This window comes from Chlorocebus sabaeus, chromosome 20 (genome assembly GCF_047675955.1).
Source record: "Chlorocebus sabaeus isolate Y175 chromosome 20, mChlSab1.0.hap1, whole genome shotgun sequence".
NCBI lineage: Eukaryota > Metazoa > Chordata > Mammalia > Primates > Cercopithecidae > Chlorocebus > Chlorocebus sabaeus.
The window spans coordinates 112889280-112907477 of record NC_132923.1 but is presented as its reverse complement, the minus strand read 5'-3'; the positions used below and the strand labels follow the sequence as shown (position 1 = coordinate 112907477).

At 49.5% G+C, this 18198-nt stretch overlaps 1 protein-coding gene across 3 annotated transcripts in view; it reads right to left on the bottom strand.

Moving 5' to 3' along the window:
- Positions 1-1514: 1514 nt before the first annotated feature.
- The window catches only part of IFNLR1 (interferon lambda receptor 1), a 33231-nt gene continuing 16547 nt past the window's right edge, over positions 1515-18198 (bottom strand). Inside the window, exons 3-7 of one of the 3 annotated variants that reach the window (XM_007980031.3) lie at positions 16878-17062; positions 8940-9082; positions 6863-7022; positions 6442-6572; positions 1515-5276 (exon numbers count right to left, since the gene is read on the bottom strand). In XM_007980031.3, coding sequence (XP_007978222.2) covers positions 4482-5276; positions 6442-6572; positions 6863-7022; positions 8940-9082; positions 16878-17062 — 1414 coding nt within the window. In that variant the 3' untranslated portion in view covers positions 1515-4481. Of the gene's footprint in view, positions 5277-6441; positions 6573-6862; positions 7023-8939; positions 9083-16877; positions 17200-18198 lie in introns of all 3 variants that reach the window. The other 2 variants (XM_007980033.3, XM_007980037.3) reach the window with 2 other exon arrangements.

The following is an 18198-nucleotide window of genomic DNA, read 5'->3' as shown; positions in this document are numbered from 1 at the left end:
CCCTGTCTGGAAAAAAAAAGATTTTTTAAAGTGGGATGAAGCCGAGGCTGGGGGTGCAGCTGCACCTGGGGAAGGACCAGAAGCAGGGGTTACCGTTTCTTGTCTCGGCAGCCCACGTGGCAGTGGCTGCTTTCTTGTCTTGTCTGCAGACTGTTCCTTAGACTGGGAAATGCAGCCGTGGCAGGTTGGAAGGTACCTGCTCCAGGCCCAGCCAGCCAGGGAGACTACTGAATTCCAGGGAGACAGACTTGTAGGATCAGCTACACTTGGGTCTAGCACATACCCTGGCACCAATAAGTGGTGACAACTGTGGGCACAGTGCTAGACAGTCACCAGGTGGTCTTATGAGAGTCGCTGGAAACTGGGAGACCCTCGCTAATGGAGAGCCGCTGGAATGAGTTTGGGAGTGCAAGGTTAGTCACACAGGTGCTGTTCCATATCCTTTCATGGACCATAGTTGCAGTTGGGTGAGCTGTCAGCTCCAGCCTCACTGCAACAAGGGATACTGGCTGGGGACCCTGCCCTCGGTCAGCCCCATGGCACTCCTCTTTCTTGTGCACTCAGCTTGGTGGATTCCAAATGCAAGTACCTGCAACTCTGCCTCAGGGAACGGCCTCCACACTGGACTGATGGGAGGGAGTAGCTAGACTCCCTGGCTCCTGCCCCTGGCAGGAGGACCAAATCTGAAGTGCATCCCACATTGACTTCCAGAGCTTTCCAGGGGCATTGAGGTTCAGCTGCCCACAGCAGGGACCTGTTGATGACACACTTTGCCTGGCTGCCCTCCTCCCCCACCACCCCATCTTGCCTCCACACTCCCCTCCTGGCGTTACCTGGATCACTGCACTGCTTTCTACCTTTTCTCTGGGTTTGCTTCTGGGGACCCAACTCAAGACCCTTGTAGTTTTTAAATTTATTTTTCATTTTTTTTATTTTTTTGAGATGAGTCTCGCTCTGTCACCCAGGCTGGAGTGCAGTGGTGTGATCTTGGCTCCCTGCAAGCTCCGCCTCCCGGTTTCTCGCCATTCTCCTGCCTCAGCCTCCCGAGTAGCTGGGACTACAGGCGCCCGCCACCATGCCCGGCTAATTGATCGTTTGCCTTTTTAGTAGAGATGGGGTTTCACCGTGTTAGCCAGGACAGTCTTGATCTCCTGACCTTGTGATCCGCCTGCCTTGGCCTCCCAAAGTGCTGGCATTACAGGTATGAGCCACCCCGCCTGGCCCGCCCTTGTAGTCTTAACAGCTAGGTTTCCCAGAGGAGGGGTGAGGAGCCTTTGAAAAGTAAGAGAATAGGCCAGGCACAGTCACTCACACCAGTAATCCCAACCAACACTTTGGGAGGCCAAGGAGGGAAGGATTGCTTGAGCCCAGGAGTTTGAGACCAGCCTGGGCAACACAGGGAGATTCCATCTCTACAAAAACAAAAAAATCAATCAGGCCTGGTGGTGCATGCATACGCGACACAGTGAGATGCTGTCTCACAAAAAGATAAGAGCAGACACTTTTCCATTCAATTGTATGTTTTTTCTTTAAAAATAGAGCTCTTTATTTAAACAGTTTAGGGTATACCAACAAGCAGTAGGATATCATTTAAATATGACATAAACATAGCAAAAATAGAAATAAATACCAATACGGAAGAACAACATATACTGTTAGTACTCTAAAGTGATACATGTTGCTTCACCTAAGGCACGAACACTTTTCACCGGATGTGCTTCCAGTGCAGGCCCAGCCCACACCACGCAGTTCCCACCCGCTGTGCATGTGAAAGGGCTTTGTAAACAGTTAAGTGCTGACCACACAAGGCAAATTATCATACTGATCATCATGCCCTTTCCTAATGCTTCTCCTGGCTTTTTGTCAATGACTTAATGACGATAAAGGAGATGGAGTTTAGAGTTACTAGAAAACTCGAGCTATGTCAGCAATTAAACTCTGGAAAAAATTCTTTAAAAAAAATAGTAAGGTTTGGCTGGGCGCGGTGGCTCACGCCTGTAATCCCAGCACTTTGGGAGGCCAAGACAGGCGGTTCACCTGAGGTCAGGAGTTCGAGACCAGCCTGGCCAGCATGATGAAACCCCGTCTCTACTAAAAATACAAAAAAATTAGCCAGGTGTGGTGGCGGGCACCTGTAATCCCAGCTACTTGGGAGGCTGAGGAAGGAGAAATCACTTGAACCCGGGAGGCGGAGGTTGCAGTGAGCCGAGATCGCACCACTGCACTCCAGCCGAGGCAACAAGAACAAAACTCCGACTCAAAAAAACAAAACAAAAATAGTAAGGTTTAAGAATAGAAACGGAGTGGTTATTTCATACAAGCCTAAGATGATGCTGATGATAGCTTTTACTTTTTTGAAATTACCTCCACGAAGCAGCTCGGCTGGTTCCAGAGAGAACATTGGTACAGGTCTGGGAATTTCCCTGGGAGCTGGCCCCGAGCCACAGCCCTCCCCAGCTCTGTGGTTTGTTTGTTCTTCCTCTTCTGAGCTCAGTCTTGTGGACAAGCCTCATTGCAGGGAAAATCCCTGGGGAGACACAGGTGTGTGTTGTATGTGTGTGTGTATACGTGTGTGTGTGTGTGCCCCAGCAGTGGTGAAGGCCTCCTGACCCTTAGAAATCCTGGCTGTGACCTTCATCTTTTACTGACATGGACAAGGGGTCAGAGGTTGGCCCGGCTGTGCATAGATCGAAGCTCTAACCCTTGGGGATGTGCACAATAAGTGTTCAGAGCAGCACTGCTGGGTGACCTTGGGCAAGTGCCTTTGCCACCCTGGACATCAGCTCCTTTGCAACAAAAGGAGTGATTTGCTAACATTTTCTTGAGTAGTGGAAGCCCTCTAAACAAAACCTTACGTGGAAAGCCACAGTATGTAAATCAGGGCACAGTGAGGCTGCTCTGGTGAAAACGGGAGGCTCCTATAGCCCCATGGCACTCCCTGCAATGCGATCCAAGGCCTTTGGGGGACATGGTTTGAGAAGCCCTGGATGAGATGCCCTAAGCAGCTTTTCCAGTTCTGCCATTTAATGCTGTACCCTTGTGGTGGCTTTAAAACAACACAGCTCTCTGGGTTCAATGGCTTTGAAGATCCCTTCTTCACAAATCCAGAAACGTTAGTCCTGGCAGGTTGAATGGCCACAGAGCCAAGATTGTTCAGATCCTCCACCACAAAACACTTTGGTCCTCCGGGTGAAAACTCAGCTGTGCTCATCTATATTCCGCTGGGTGTAGGTTAGCGGAGGATACATGAGCACCCCCAGGTAAGGATAGTCACCTGAATCTAGAAGGCACTGCTTTCTTATAACCAGAAGGGAGAATGGGACTTCTGTGGAACACAGTAGTCAACCAAGGGCCTAACGTGCTGTCCAAACAGTGATTACGGGCCCAGAAGTCCGATTCCTGTTACGTTACTGTCCTACTCCAACAAACTGGGTCCCTAGAAGGTGAAGCACTTGGTTCCTCCCCTGGGAAGCAGGGTTCCCATTGCTGGGTGAAGGCGGAGAGACCAGGGTCCCCTTGGGTGGGACTCTGGTTTCTGAGAGCTCACTCACCTGACTGGGAGGCAGTGAGGGTAGAAGGAAGGAGGTAGACTGGGGATGAGACAAGCTGAATGGGAAGTGCTCTCAGTCACTCTGGGTTTAGGGGCCACAGGTGGGAGATGCCCAGGGGTCTCCTGGAGCCTGGATAGATGGAGAATTCTACCAGCCACCATGTAGAGAGCACCAAGAACACAGTGGGCTCCGTGCTACACACGTCTGAGATCCCCTAGAACCCTCACCACACCCAGGCGAAGCTGCAGATGAGGAAGTGAGGCAGAGAAGGAAGGTGTCTTCCCCAAGATCACAAAACCAGTGGCCAGTAGAGGTGGGATTTGAACCCCGGTCTGTCTGACACTAAAACCGTACAGTGCCATGACTCCAAAGACCAAGATTTGAGGACAGCCACCCTTCCCTTCCCATCCAAAACCCTCAGCCAACTGGAGTTTTATCTGGGCCTCACCTAGAGGACCCATGAATCAGGAGGCTGAGCCCTGGGATGGGGGAGCTCAGTGGCTGCTGGGAAAGGCATGAGGTATAGCAGGTGTGCCTCCAGTGGTCTCAAGTTCCAGAGGGCCCCTTGGTGGTGTCCACCCTTGATGTCCACAGTGACCTGAGCTCATCTGTTTCATGTTGTCCAGGGATAATTTTTCCCCTGGCCTGTCACCCCAGGGACAATGGGGGTGATGACACCCCACAAACCTATGACCTCAGGCCACCCTGTGTAAACTCCTCTTGCAGCTCAGCCTAAAGCGAGTGGGTCACAGGAGGGAGGGGCATCTTATTGCTCAGCCCAACGGGCAAACAGCCGCTAGGTGCGCTTCCCGGAAGTGCAATGCCCCTCCGCCACCTAGGAAAGGTACGGAGGCTTTCGAGTTTCTTGGGAAGCCCAGTAGTCCTCGCAAAGGCAGCAGCATCAGATTCGGTGGGAAGCCGTGGGACAGCTCACCTGGCCATGTAATACCCCAGTGTCCGGCCCCTCTCCTCCGTCCTCTGGGTGCTCTCAGCCCCCCAGCTGCCCGCATCGCTGTCCTCAGTTTCTGATTCCCTCGCCTCCTCTTCCTCCTCTTCCTCCTCGAGGCTGCTTTCCCAGCAGAAGGTCAGTGTCCGAAGAGAAACTGGGGGCCCCCCAGGGACCTGATTTGACTCTGGTGGTAAGGTGCCCCAGGTGGCCCAGGAGGAGAGGTCATCTTTTGGGAGCTCTTCCAGGAAACCCGAGTCCGTGGAGAATTCAGGTGGGGGGAGAGGTTCTTGGTGCCCGTCCCCACCTGGCCCTTGGCCTGGCCCCTTCTCAGCCAAATAGCCAGAGGATCCAGCCCTGTCCCAGGAGGAGTCCACAGTGCTGGCCCAGCTTCTGTCTGAAGAATCCCAAGCAGAGGAGCCTTCGCCCGGGAACAGAGGAGCCCTGGGCCTCCCTGAGTCCACCCCACCAACCTCTGAGCACCCTGGAACCTGGTGCTCTTGCCCCAGGAAAGAAGGTGGCTCAATGTAAGGCTGGAAGCTGACGCCATCTTCTGTGTCCTCCTCCTCCTCCTCCTCCTCCTCCTCCTCCTCCTCCTCGTCCTCCTCCTCTGCAAGGTCCTTCTTCCATCCTGCCTGTTGGGTGGTTGGGGCCCTGACTCTAGGCGTCGGTCTGACCCCTCTGGTCAGTTCCTTTTGGGGACAGAGGAGCAAGTCGTTCAGGGACTCTGGTCTGCCAGGCTGAAAGGTTGCCACAGGGTATGTGTGTCCAGAAAAGTCCTGATTTGGGTAGGGGAGAGAAGAGCAGAAAATTTAGGCTTTCCTGAAGCACAATTATCTTCATCTGAATTCCCCTAGAAACAGACCTGAGACAAGGCTTCAAGTGTAAGCAGTTTCTTTGGGAGGTGATCCCAGGACACACCAGATGGGACTGGGGGAGCAGCCAGGAAGCAGGGTGTTATCAAGCAACTGACCACTAAGGCTACTGGCACTTAATCCTGCTGGGAACTCAGTGAGCCACTGGGGCACACGTACCTCGGAGCGATCCCAGGAGGGGGATGCCCCTGGGCTCTTTACCCACAGTCATTGTTGAGGAATGGAATTGCTGGTGGCTCTGACACTTGCAGGCTGCCACATGCAGGGGCAGTGTGGGCTCCAGAGGCCAGAGAAAGCCCACTGGGTGCAGGCACTGGGAGTTGCAAGTCCAGCTGGTGTGCTCTTAACAGGAAGGCTGAGGGCACGGGGCAGCCCACAGACATGTCCACCCGAGATTGTCACTCTGACAGTTAGTGGGATTCTCCTACAGATCCTGGAGCCAGGAAATTTGGAACTGCTCCCTTTGCCATCCTGCCATGATGCAGGGACACTCAGAACCCATCCTCAAAGCCCCCATGCCCATCAGAGCCTTGCCTATGCCCAAGCTGCCCCTGCCAGCCCTCATCTGAACAGGGCCAACCCATATCACCTCCTGGGCTTCCCCTGCCCAAGCTGTCCCCTAGATTCTAAGGGAGAGACCCAGCAGACCAGGGAAGAAACTCCAAGGTCAGCCAGGGCACAGCTCATCCTGGGTTAAAGTGTGAACTAAAAATTGGGACTCTTTTAAGATATCCCCTTTGGTGGCTCCTCTCCTCCTCCCCTTCTGGGTCTCTCTCCTGAGGTCCAAGGCCGGGGGCTGTGCTCCCAGCAGCTGACACATCCTTAGCAGAGGTGAAGTTATTTATCTCAGAGGAACTTAAGGCACTCCTCCCTCCCGGGCCTATTTGCCATTTTATTCAGGACTAAGTGAATGCATTACTAATGGTGGAAATTCAGACACAAAGATAGATGTTTTGGTCCAAGAGTCTGGACCATCTTGATAATCCTATCTGAACAACTCCTAGCTCCAGCCCCACTCCCTTACTCTCAACCCCTCCCCACCTGCCGCACACCCCCAGATTTGCTATACCAGGGCCCGTGGCATCTTTGCCTGCTGAAACCAGGGGTTCCCCATGAGGCTCTTCCAGATCACACCCCCTGCGGCAATTACTAACAGCAGTATCAGAAGTGATGGCAGCACCAGGAAAGCCCAGTTGGCTTCTAAGGAAGGAAAAATAACAATGAGAGAAACAACAATGGCTCTTGTCTACAAGTGCACCTGTGCTGAGTGCTTCACATACATTACCCTATTTAATCCTCACAAGAATAAACCTATCCTGCAGACTGTGCAAACCAAGGTTTGGGGCATTGTGTAAGCTGCCCAAAGACACACAATGAGTGTGGTTTTAATCCCGGCGAGTCTATCTCTAGGCCCATGCTCTTAACCACTGTGTCACAAAGCTCCCAAGGCCCAGAGGGAAAGTTCCCCCTTCTGCACCACTGGTACCCACCTGGAACCTCCAGCAAGAAGCATGTGGGCTTAGAGAACTCGCTGTATTTCGGGACACTGAAGGTGTAGATAGTTCTGGCACTGAGGCAGTGGCGTTCGCCGGCAGCTCGCTGGAGGGTGATCCGGACTGGCTGGCCATGGGGAGTGACTGGAAATAGAGTCTGTTTGGAAAAGAAGCAGAGAGTGGCAGAGCTGCTGTGGGGACTGGTTTCACACAACCAGGACAGAGTGGGACTGGCAGACATGGTAGGGTGGTGGGTTTTTTTTTTTTTTTTTTTTTTTTTTTTTTTTTTTTTTTTTTTTTTTATGTAGGGGATAGGGTCTGGCTCTGTCACCCAGGCCAAAGTGCAGTGGTGTGATCACAGCTCACTGCAGCCTCAAACTCCTGGGTTCAAGCAATCCTCCTACCTCAGCTCTTCAAGTAGCTAGGGACTGCAGATTCACAACCACCATAGCTGGGTAATTTTTTTAAATTATTTTTTGTACAAAGTCTTACTGTTGCCCAGGCTGGTCTCGAACTCCCAGCCTTAAGTGATCCTCCCTCCTTGCCTGAACCTTCTTTTCCTACATTAAAGTTTAAGCATTGAGGAAGCACTTCCCAACACTACCTGCGTTCTTTTCATCTGAGTCTCTGGATAGAGAGAGCCATGGTTCAAAAGCAGCCTACCACTTGGGGTCACCCTGGTGTGCACCCCCATTAAGGTCCCTACTTTGAGGAGCAGATTCTTCAGGCTTTCCATCTTGGGGTCTCCCAGTCTATCAGCAGTGGAGGAAACCTCTACAGATGTCTGTCTGGTATGGAAGGCACAGGCCACGTGTGACTACTGAGTATGTGAAATGCATCTGGTCCACACTGACAGGTGTTCCAAGTACAAAACACACATCAGATTTTAAAGAAGTAGAGAAAAAGAATGTAAAAGATCTCAATCACTTTTGTCAGAATTGCTCACTGAAATGATTCCATTCAGTTGGATGAAGTAAAATCTGTTATTAAAATCCGATTTACCTGTCTCTTTTTACTTAACATGGAACACTTAAAACTGCACATGTGGCTTGCATTATATTTCTTTCTATTGGGCAGTGCTGGTCTAGAATATTTGTGAGGTTCTTCAAGGCAGAAACCACACTGGATTCAGATCTATAATTCCCGGAACCCAGAGTATGCAAAAGATCGGGAGTGTAAATGTTGCTTTAGTGGAAGCAAGAACAATCAAGAACAGGGGCCCAGGGACCAAGTCTGGCTGGCCACTTGTTTATGTAAAAAGTTTTATTTTTTGTTTTTTTGAGACAAGGTCTCACTCTGTTGCCCAGACTGAAGTGCAGTGGCGCGATCACGGTTCACTGTAGCCTCGCTTCCTTAGCTCAAGCGATCCTCCTACCTCAGCATCCCGAGTAGCTGGGACCACAAGCATGCGTCACCACACCCAGCGTTTTTTTTTTTTTTGTAGAGACAGTGTTTCACCATGTTCCCCAGGCTGGTCTTGAACTCCTTGGCTAAGGTAATCCTCCCACCTCAGCCTCCCAAGGTACTGAGATTACAGGCCTAAGCCACCACACCTAGCCTGTAAACAGTTTTACTGGAACCCAGCGATGCCCATTCATTTACATATAGGCTACTGCTCCTTTTGTGCTGCAACTGCAGTGTTGAGTAGTCCTAAGCGAACATAAGGCCCACGAAGCCGAACATATCCACTATCTGGCTTTCTTCGGGAAAGTTTGCCAGCCCTCGCCATAAATAAATGCAGCTATCCACACATGCATACACAGAAAACAAATCTGAAATTGGATATACACCAGAGTGATGTGTGGTCATCTCTGGGTACTTTTGGTTTGCTTCTTAGAGCTTATCTGTATTTTTCAGTTTTTCTGTACTGAATCTGTTGACTTGGCAAGCAGGCCTCTTGTAGGTCATCATACTTTGACCAGATTTTATTAGGGCTGACTGCCAGAAGTCAGGGGTGTTCAGGGAAGGCTTCCTGGAGGAGGTGTGCAGGAGTAGGCTGGGAGGGTGAGAAGAACCTGAGTAAGAAGGGGTGGAGGAGCGGGCCTAGCCTGGGGGCAGGAAAGGAGTTTCCTACCTTGTTTCCGGCCCCCTCCTTCCAGAATGCCACCTCATACTTCAGATCCAGTGGGGGCATGCAGGGGGGCAGCTGGTATGTGGCATTGGCACTTAGGATCTCCTCCATCTGGGTGAGCACCAGGACAGGTGGGGCCGGCTCCACTGCAGAAACAGAGCAGGACCTGTCAGTAATCCCGAGGGGCCGCACTGCCTCCATCCCACAAGACCAGAGAGCTCTCTTGGAAATGGAAAAGCAACTAGCATGTTTCAAACACTTCTTGAGCACCTAGAACCTTATAATCTGTTATTTCAGCCTTGCACTGACCCTGGGAGGGAGATACCACTATTCTCATTTCATAGAGGGGAAAACAGGCTTAGAGATGAGAGGTGACCCAGGCAAGCTCACTGCTGACCTGCCTTCTCCTGTGCCATCCCGTCCGCCTGGGTGCCCTCCACATGTCACTGACCTGGCAGATCCTGCCCATCTGGAGTCATTTCCTATCGCTGCCATAACAAATTACCACACACACAGTGGCTTAAAAATGATACAAACTTATTATCTCACAGTTATCTAGGTCAGAAGTCCAGGTGGGCTCAGTTGGTTCCTCCACTCTGGGTCTCACATCTGGAACCACTGGGGGAGAAGACACTTCCAAGCCCCCTTGGGTTGTCAGCAAAACTTAGTTCTTTGTGGCTGGCTGTAGGGCTGTGGTCCCTGTTTCCTGGCCGGTTGTTAGTGGGAGCCTCTCAGCTCTGGAAGGCACCCACATTTTTCATCACGTTACCACTCCATCGTCAAACCAGAAACGGCACCATGGAATCCTGTTTATGCTTCAAATCTCTCTGACTTCCCCTTCTGCCGCTTCTCTTCTGCCTCCAGCTGGAGAAAGTTTTAAAGGCTCATGGGATTAGATTGGGCCCATCTGGATTATCCAGGATAACCTCACTATTTGAAGATCTATGTCTCAGTCCATTCTGTGTTGTTATTTCAGAATATCACAGGCTGGGTAATTTATAATGAACAGAAATGTATTTGGCTCGTGTTTCTGGAGACTTGGAAGTCAAAGAGCATGGCACTGGCATCTGGCGAGGGCCTTTGTGCTGTGTTATCCTATGGTGGAAGGTGGAAAGGCAAGAGAGGGTGAGAGTGAGCCAGCAAGAGAGGGCAGAACTCACTTTTCTTTTCTTTTTTTCTTTTCTTCTTCTTCTTCTTCCTTTTTTTTTTTTTTTTTTGTACTCCAGACTGCTGGAGTACAATGGGGTGATCTCAGCTCACTGCAACCTCCGCCTCCTGGATTCATGCGATCCTCCTGCTTCAGCCTCCTGAGCAGCTGGGATTACAGGTGCCTGCCACCACTCACGGATACATTTTTGTATTTTTTAGTAGAGACAGAGTTTCACCATGTTGGCCAGGCTGGTCTCAAACAACTGACTTCAAGTGACCCACCAGCCTTGGCCCCCCCCAAAGTGCTGAGTGGCATAAGCCACTGCCCCTGGCAAGAACTCACTTTTTAACAATCCATTCTTGATAAACACACTCCCGAAAGACTGACATTAATCTATTCATGGGGACAGAGTTATTAAGGACTAAATCACCTTTTAACAGGGCCACTTCTTAATGCAATCACAATGATGATTAAATGTCAACAGGAGTTTTAGAGGGACATTCAAACCATAGCAGTCTATAACCTTAATTAAGATTCCTACTGCTGGCCGGGCACGGTGGCTGATGCCTGTAATCCCAGCATTTTGGGAGGCTGAGGTGGATGGATCACAAGGTCAGGAGATCGAGACCATCCTGGCTAACATGGTGAAAGCCCGTCTCTACTAAAAATACAAAACAATTAACTGGGTGTGGTGGCAGGCACCTGTAGTCCCAGCTACTCGGGAGGTTGAGCCAGGAGAATGGCGTGAACCCAGGAGGCGGAGCTTGCAGTGAGCTGAGATCTGGCCACTGCACTCCAGCCTGGGTGACAGAGCGAGATTCCGTCTCAAAAAAAAAAAAAAAGATTCTTACTGCCGTGCAATACTGACATCTAACATATTCTCAGCTTCTGGGGATTAGGGCAGAGTACCTTTAGAGGATCATTCTGCCTACCATGGTCTTCCCTCTGTCCCCCACCCAAAATCCACATCTCTTACTCTTTTTTTTTTTTTTTTTTTTTTTTTTGAGATGGAGTTTCACTCTTGTTGCCCAGGCTGGAGTGCAATGGCATGAACTTAGCTCACTGCAACCTCCGCCTCCCGGGTTCAAGCAATTCTCCTGCCTCAGCCTCCCGAGTAGCTGGGATTACAGGCATGTGACACCACGCCTGGCTAATTTTGTATTTTTAGTAGCGATGGGGTTTCTCCATGTTGGTCAGGCTGGTTTTGAACTTCCAACCTCAGCTGATCTGCCCGCCTCGGCCTCCCAAAGTGCTGGGATTACAGGCGTGAGCCACCGTACCTGGCCCACATCTCTTTCAAATGCAAAATCCATTCACTCCATCCCAATGTCCCCCAATGTCTCATCTCATTACAGCATCAACTCAAATTCCCAAATCAATAGTATCTAAATCAGAGGCAAATAGACGCTGGGCATAGTCCAGTCAGTACAACTCCCGGGACAGTTTCTCTTCATCTGTGGGCCAGAAAAACTAAAGTTATCTGTTCCCAACATAAAACGTGGGACAGGCACAGGATAACAGTTGCAGACAATCTGGCTTAAGTATGGGGAAATGGAAGGGACAATGGGGTCATGGTCCAACACAGTATGAAAATCCAGCCAAGAAAACTCCATTAGGTTTCAAGGCTTGGGAAGAATTCTCTTTCGCTCTTAGCACTGCCCTTTGAGCTTCTGGTTTCACCATCTGAGTCATCCGTCCTTTTCACTAAAGGTAGCAGGTGTTTGCAGCTAAGTAGTTTTACCAGTCTGCATCTCACCGGTAGAAACCAACAGCCTTCTTTGGAGAGTCCAACAGCCTTCTTTGATTTCATATGCTCTGTGTTCCATTTAGCCCAAGATAACAGTGTTTCTGTGGATGTAAAGTTCTCAGGAACTTTATGGATCTCCTATGGATGTCATGGGGGAATCCACTGCATTATTAGATAAAAGCCAGGTGCATAAATCTTTTTTTCAGATAAGCCCTTCTCTACTTTTGGCTCCAGCTGAAATGGCTGAGGGACAATGCTCTTCAGCTTCCTAGAAGTCCCCTGGTTTGATTGAAGGGGACTGTGAGTTATAATCTTAATCTCCTCAAAAAGCCTTTTGAGCAACTCAGTACTTTGATCTTTTCATCTTCCTGAAGTTTGGTACAATCATGTACTTGTCTGTTTCTCTAAGTCACATTTTTCGGAGCAATCTCTTTTTTTCTTTTCTTTCTTTTTTTTTGAGATGGAGTCTTGCTCTGTCACCCAGGCTGGAGTACAGTGGCCTGACCTTGGCTCACTGCAACCTCCACCTCTTGGGTTCAAGTGATCCTCCCACCTCAGCCTCCTCAGTAGCTGGGATTACAGGTGCCTACCACCACACCCAGCTAATTTTTGTATTTTCAGTAGAGATGGGGTTTCCCTACATTGGCTAGGCTAGTCTCAAACTCCTGACCTCAGGTGATCTGCTCACCTTGGACTGATTACAGGCATGAGTCACTGCGCCCAGCCACAATCTCTTAATTTTATTGCTTTTTGCATAGGTTGAGAACTTCCCAAATCATCAAGTCCTGGTTCCTTTCTGTTTAAGTTCTTCCTTCATTTTCTCTCTTTCCTCTTGCATGTTACTGTAAGTGGCAGGAAGAAACCAGGCCGTGCCTTCCACATTTTATTTGGAAACCTCCTCCGATAAGCATTCAAATTCATCATTTACAAGATCTGCTTCCCACAAGACTGCAGGACACAATTCTGCTAAGCTTTCTGCCAGTATGGAACAAGGCTCTCCCCTCTCAAGTTTTCAATAATGCATTCCTTACCTTGTGAAGCAGTGCCTTGAGTGTCAGTGTGTCTACTAACAGGCTGTTCATGATGATTGAGGTATTCTTGGAGGGGATTTAGCTTTTCTCTAAAATGCAGCTTGTTTCTTTCTGCACTCTGATTCTTTAACTTCCACATTCCTACTGACAGTCTGTTGAGGGCCCTCTAGCCTTGCCCAATGGCTTGAAGATGGAGAGGGCAATGTGACAAGGAATACGTCAGCCAGAGAAAACTAAATACAACACCTTTCAAGTTCTAACTAAAATGCCACTTCTTCCATGTAGCCTTCCCTGATTCCCAGCCAGTGGGATCTCTGACCACACTAGTCACCTTTGCCCTGTGTTTGTGGTCAAGGTAAACACGTGGCTTCTTCATGATGCCATTACTTACATGTCTAGGAAACATCCTAAACATTGGATACTGACTAGATATCAAGCTTTGGGAAGGGAGCTGAGGGGAATGGGGAGACGAGGCCTCCTTGTATCCTGACCTCTAGGAGCTGAAAGCTTTGGGGTAAATGAAATATGCAAACTACCAAAAGAAAGTGATCAGGGCCACAGATGAGAGCAGGAAAACTGTGGAGGCAGTGTAAAGGCAGGAAGGGTCACCCTGGCTTGGGATGTGGGGCTGTAGAATCAGGAGAAATTCAGGGAGGACATGAAAATTAATGAAAACATTTTAAATCTCTTTGCATCTTTCCCTTTATTCTTCTAATGTCTTATTCCTACCCTTCCAGTGATTACTGTGGTTTGTCTACCATTCTTCTAGCCAGACAGCCTTCCCATCTGCCTTGTTATCCTTCCTTTCCTTCTCATCCATCCATCCATCCATCCTTCCCAACCACCCTTCCTTTCTTCTCAATCATCCTTTCTAACCAATATTTTTTCCTTCCTATGCCTCTTTTCTTATTATTCATTTATACTTCCCACCTTTTATCTCACCAGTCAGCCTTCTAACCTACTCATCCATTCTTCTCATCCATCCATTCATCTTTCTTTTCTACCTTTCTACACATCCTTCCTTCTTGTCTCTCCTTCCTTCCTTCCTCACTTCTCCTTCGCCCCAGCCCTTCCTTCCCTGCTTGGATGTCCCACTTTTCTTCTATACTATCTATCCACCCATCTCATCCACCCGTCTGCCTTTTCTTCTGCCTTCTGTGATGGTTAAATTTTTTCTTTCTTTAAGACAGGGTGTTGCTCTGTCACCCAGACTGAAGTGCAATGGAATAATCATGGCTTACTGCAGCCCTGACCTCCTGGGCTCAAGTCATCCTCCCACCTTGGCCTCCCAAATAGCTGGGACCACAGGTGCATACCACCATACCCAGCGAATTTAAATATTTATTTATTTATTTATTTTGTAGAGATGAGGTCTCCCTATGTTACCTAGGCTGGTCTTGAACTCCTGGGCTCAAGGGATCTGCCTACCTCATCCTCAAGGGATCTTCCCACCTTGGCCTCCCAAAGTGATGGGATTACAGGTGTGAGCCACAGTGCTTGGCCTGTGATGGTTAATTTTATGTGTCAATTTAACTGCACTAAGGGATATCCAGGTAGATAGTAAAACATTATTTCTGGGCCCATCTGTGAGGATTTTTCCAGAAGAGATTAACATTTTAATCAGTAGATTTGGTGAAGATATCTCCTCACCAGTGTGGGCGGGCATCATCCAATCCCCTGATGGCCCAAAGAGAACAAAAAATGGAGGAGTAATGGCACATTCACGTGCTCTCTTCCTGAGCTAGCACATCAGCTTCTCCTGTCCTTGGACATCGGAGCTTCCTGTCCTCAGGCATTTGGACTCTGGGACTTATACCAGTGGCCCCTCTGATTGTCGGGCCTGTGGCCTTGGACTAGGGGTTACACCAGTGCTCCCCTGGTCTTGGGTCTTCAGACTCAGATGGAATCACACCACAAGCTTTCTTGGTTGTCCAGCACATGACCGCATATTGGGGGATGTTTTTGTGTCTGTAATTGCATGAGCCAATTCCCATAATAAATCTCCTCTTGGCCGGGCGCGGTGGCTCAAGCCTGTAATCCCAGCACTTTGGGAGGCCGAGACGGGCGGATCACGAGGTCAGGAGATCGAGACCATCCTGGCTAACACGGTGAAACCCCGTCTCCACTAAAAAATACAAAAAATTAGCCGGGCGAAGTGGTGGGCGCCTGTAGTCCCAGCTACTCGGGAGGCTGAGGCAGGAGAATGGCGTGAACCCGGGAGGCGGAGCTTGCAGTGAGCTGAGATCCGGCCACTGCACTCCAGCCTGGGCGACAGAGCGAGACTCTGTCTCGGGAAAAAAAAAAAAAAAAAAAAAAAAAAAAAATAAATAAATAAATAAATAAATCTCCTCTTATTATAATTTTTTTTTTTTTTTGAGACAAAGTCTTGCTCTGTCACCCAAGCTGGAGTACAGTGGCATGATCTCAGCTCACTGTAACCTCTGCCTCCCAGGTTCAAGTGATTCTCCTGCCTCAGCCTCCTGAGTAGCTGGGACTACAGGTGTGTGCCACCACACCTGGGTAATTTTTGTATTTTTAGTAGAGACGGGGTTTCACCATGTTGGCCAGGCTGGTCTTGAACTCCTGACCTCAAAGGATCCATCCATCTCAGCCTCCCAAAGTGCTCTGATTACAGGTGTGAGCCACCATGGCTGGCCTCCTCTTATTGTATCTATCTATATCCTATTGGTTCGGTTTCTCTGGAGAACCTTGACTAACATACTTCCTATCCTCCATCCCTCCATCCACCCATATTTTCTTCCTAATAGGCATCCATCCTTCCATCCAACCTCCTTCCTTCCCATTTTTCCATCGCTTCCTCCTCCATCCTCTCCATCCTCCCTTTCTTCTTATCCATCTATCCTTCCCTCCTTTTATCCATCCACCCAGTCAGCTTCTTTCCACATGAATCATCTCTTCTTCCTTCTCTATCATCTTTTCCTGCTGCCCTGTAGTCAGTCCGTCCCTCTTCTCTCTTGAAGCCTTATTTTGTCCTTGAACATTGTGAGAAGCCTGGGCAGCAAGTTACAGCTCTCAGCTCTCTGAGGACACTGTCAGGGCATTTATCCTCCGCTTGTTACCCGGCCCTGCCCAAGGTCAGAAAGCTCCAGTCATATCTGTGTCCACCGGTTACTAGCGGTGTCAAGTTTCTTAGCGTCTGTGAGTCTTGGGTTGATGGAAATGAACCTCACAAGTTTGCTGTGAAGATTAAAAATAGACTGAAAAAAAAAGGGTGCTCTCCTCACCCAATGTCAATTGGTGATTTCTGCCAGTAAGTATGAGACATTTTTTTTCCATCATCTTTACCACTCCCCAATCCCCTACATTTCTGCAGTGTATAAAAAACACTTTTGCAAACAGAATTTTTTTGTTTGTTTATTTTTTTCTTTTGAGACGCTCCATCGCCCAAGCTGGAGTGCAGTGGCGTGATCCTGACTCACTGCAACCTCTGCCTCCCAGGTTCAAGCAATTCTCCTGCCCCAGCCTCCCGAGTAGCTGGGATTACAGGCACCCGTCACGAAGCCTGGCTAATTTTTGTATATTTAGTGGAGACGAGGTTTTGCCATGTTGGCCAGGGTGGTCTCAAACTCCTGACCTCAGGTGATCCACCTGCCTCAGCCTCCCAAAGTGCTGGGATTACAGGCATGAACCACCACGCCTGGCCCAGAATTTGTTTTAAACATTGTTTTTAAGGAGAGAGGTTGAACATAAAAAATAGGAATAAGCATATAAAGTGCCTTGTGTAGTCCATGACCGAAATGGTGCTCAACTGAAGATAATGAACATTGTTAGCAGAAGGTGCACGCTGGAGCTCCCCTAACTCCCTGACAGGCTACCAGACATGGCCCCAGGCTGTTGCTGGTCCCATGCCCCATCTCAAAGGGGCTGGCCCCAGGGAGCTGCCCTCTGTTTCAGGTAAGTGGAAGACAGATGGTCAGGAGAACAGTACCACTGAGCATAGCTCCTGGATGGGATGGAGAGCCTCCCACTCAGTCCCTTACCCACAGACCTACCTTCAAAAAGGTAATCCACGTATTCGGACTCCACCCAGGGGGACTTGGAGCTGGGAGAAACCGCCTGCACGCGCCCCTTGAACTTGTTGTACAGGTCCTGTTTCTTCAGGCACATCATAGAACACAGCAGCTCCTTGGTTCCTGCACACTCTTCCACTTTGCGCCACCGTCTGGGGGTGGGAGAGCTGGGGGAGGAGACGGGAGAGCTTGGGCCATGGATTCAGCCTCTCAGGGTCAGGGAACTTAGAGAACAGGTGATCACGCGTTCCTCCGTTTGGCTGGACTGACTTTAGGTCCATCCGTCCAGACAGGCAACCACCGGCTGAGACAGGATAAGAACAGCCTGGTCAGGAACTCAGGTTCTGGAGCCAGATGGATGGGAGTGGGAATCCCAGCCCTGTCTCTCCCTAGCTTTGGGACCATGGGCAGGTCCCTGCTCCTAAGCCTCAGTTTCCTCATCTGTAATGCCTCCTTCACAGGGCTGTTGCGGTGGCTGCTATTCTTAGTACTAGCGGCCATTACTATATGTTTGTTCATTCAGGCGTTTATGGGCCACCTACTGCATGCCAAGGACCATGATGGGTACTCTGTGGATGTCAGAGGGGAACATGCAGGCTCATGACTCCAACCTGGAGGCTTCAGAGAGCTGCCTGGCCCTTCTATCTCTTTTGTCACGTGAGGACACAGCGTTTGCCCTTCCACCATGTGAAGATGCAGTGAGAAGGCACCATCTTGGAAGGAAAGAGCAGCCCTTACCAGAACGGAGTCAGATGCCACCTTGACCCTGAACTTCCCAGCCTCTAGAACTGTGAGAAGTAAATTGCTATTATTTATTAATAGCAATTATTAGAATTACCCCATTCTAAGGTATTTTGTTAAAGCAGTACAAATGGACTAAGCCAGAGACCCAGGGAGCCTAACATTTTATTTTTATTTTATTTTATTTTTTAGTTTTTGAGATGCAGTCTTGCTTTGCTGCCCAGGCTTGAGTGCAGTGGCATGATCTTGGCTGACTGCAACCTCCGTCTCCCGGGTTCAAGTGATTCTCCTACTTCAACCTCCCGAGTAGCTGGGATTACAGGCTGGCGTCACCACACTTGGCTAATTTTGTATTTTTAGTAGAGACACGGTTTCGCCATGTTGGCTAGGCTGGTCTCCAACTCCTGACCTCAGGTGACCCACCTGCCTTGGCCTCCCAAAGTGTTGGGATTACAGGCATGAACCACCGTGCCTGGCCTAACATGTTTTTACAAGATCACTCTGGTCAACCAGCAAGGAGGCCACGGCAGGAGTGTGAAACAGGATGACAGTTGAGACAGTG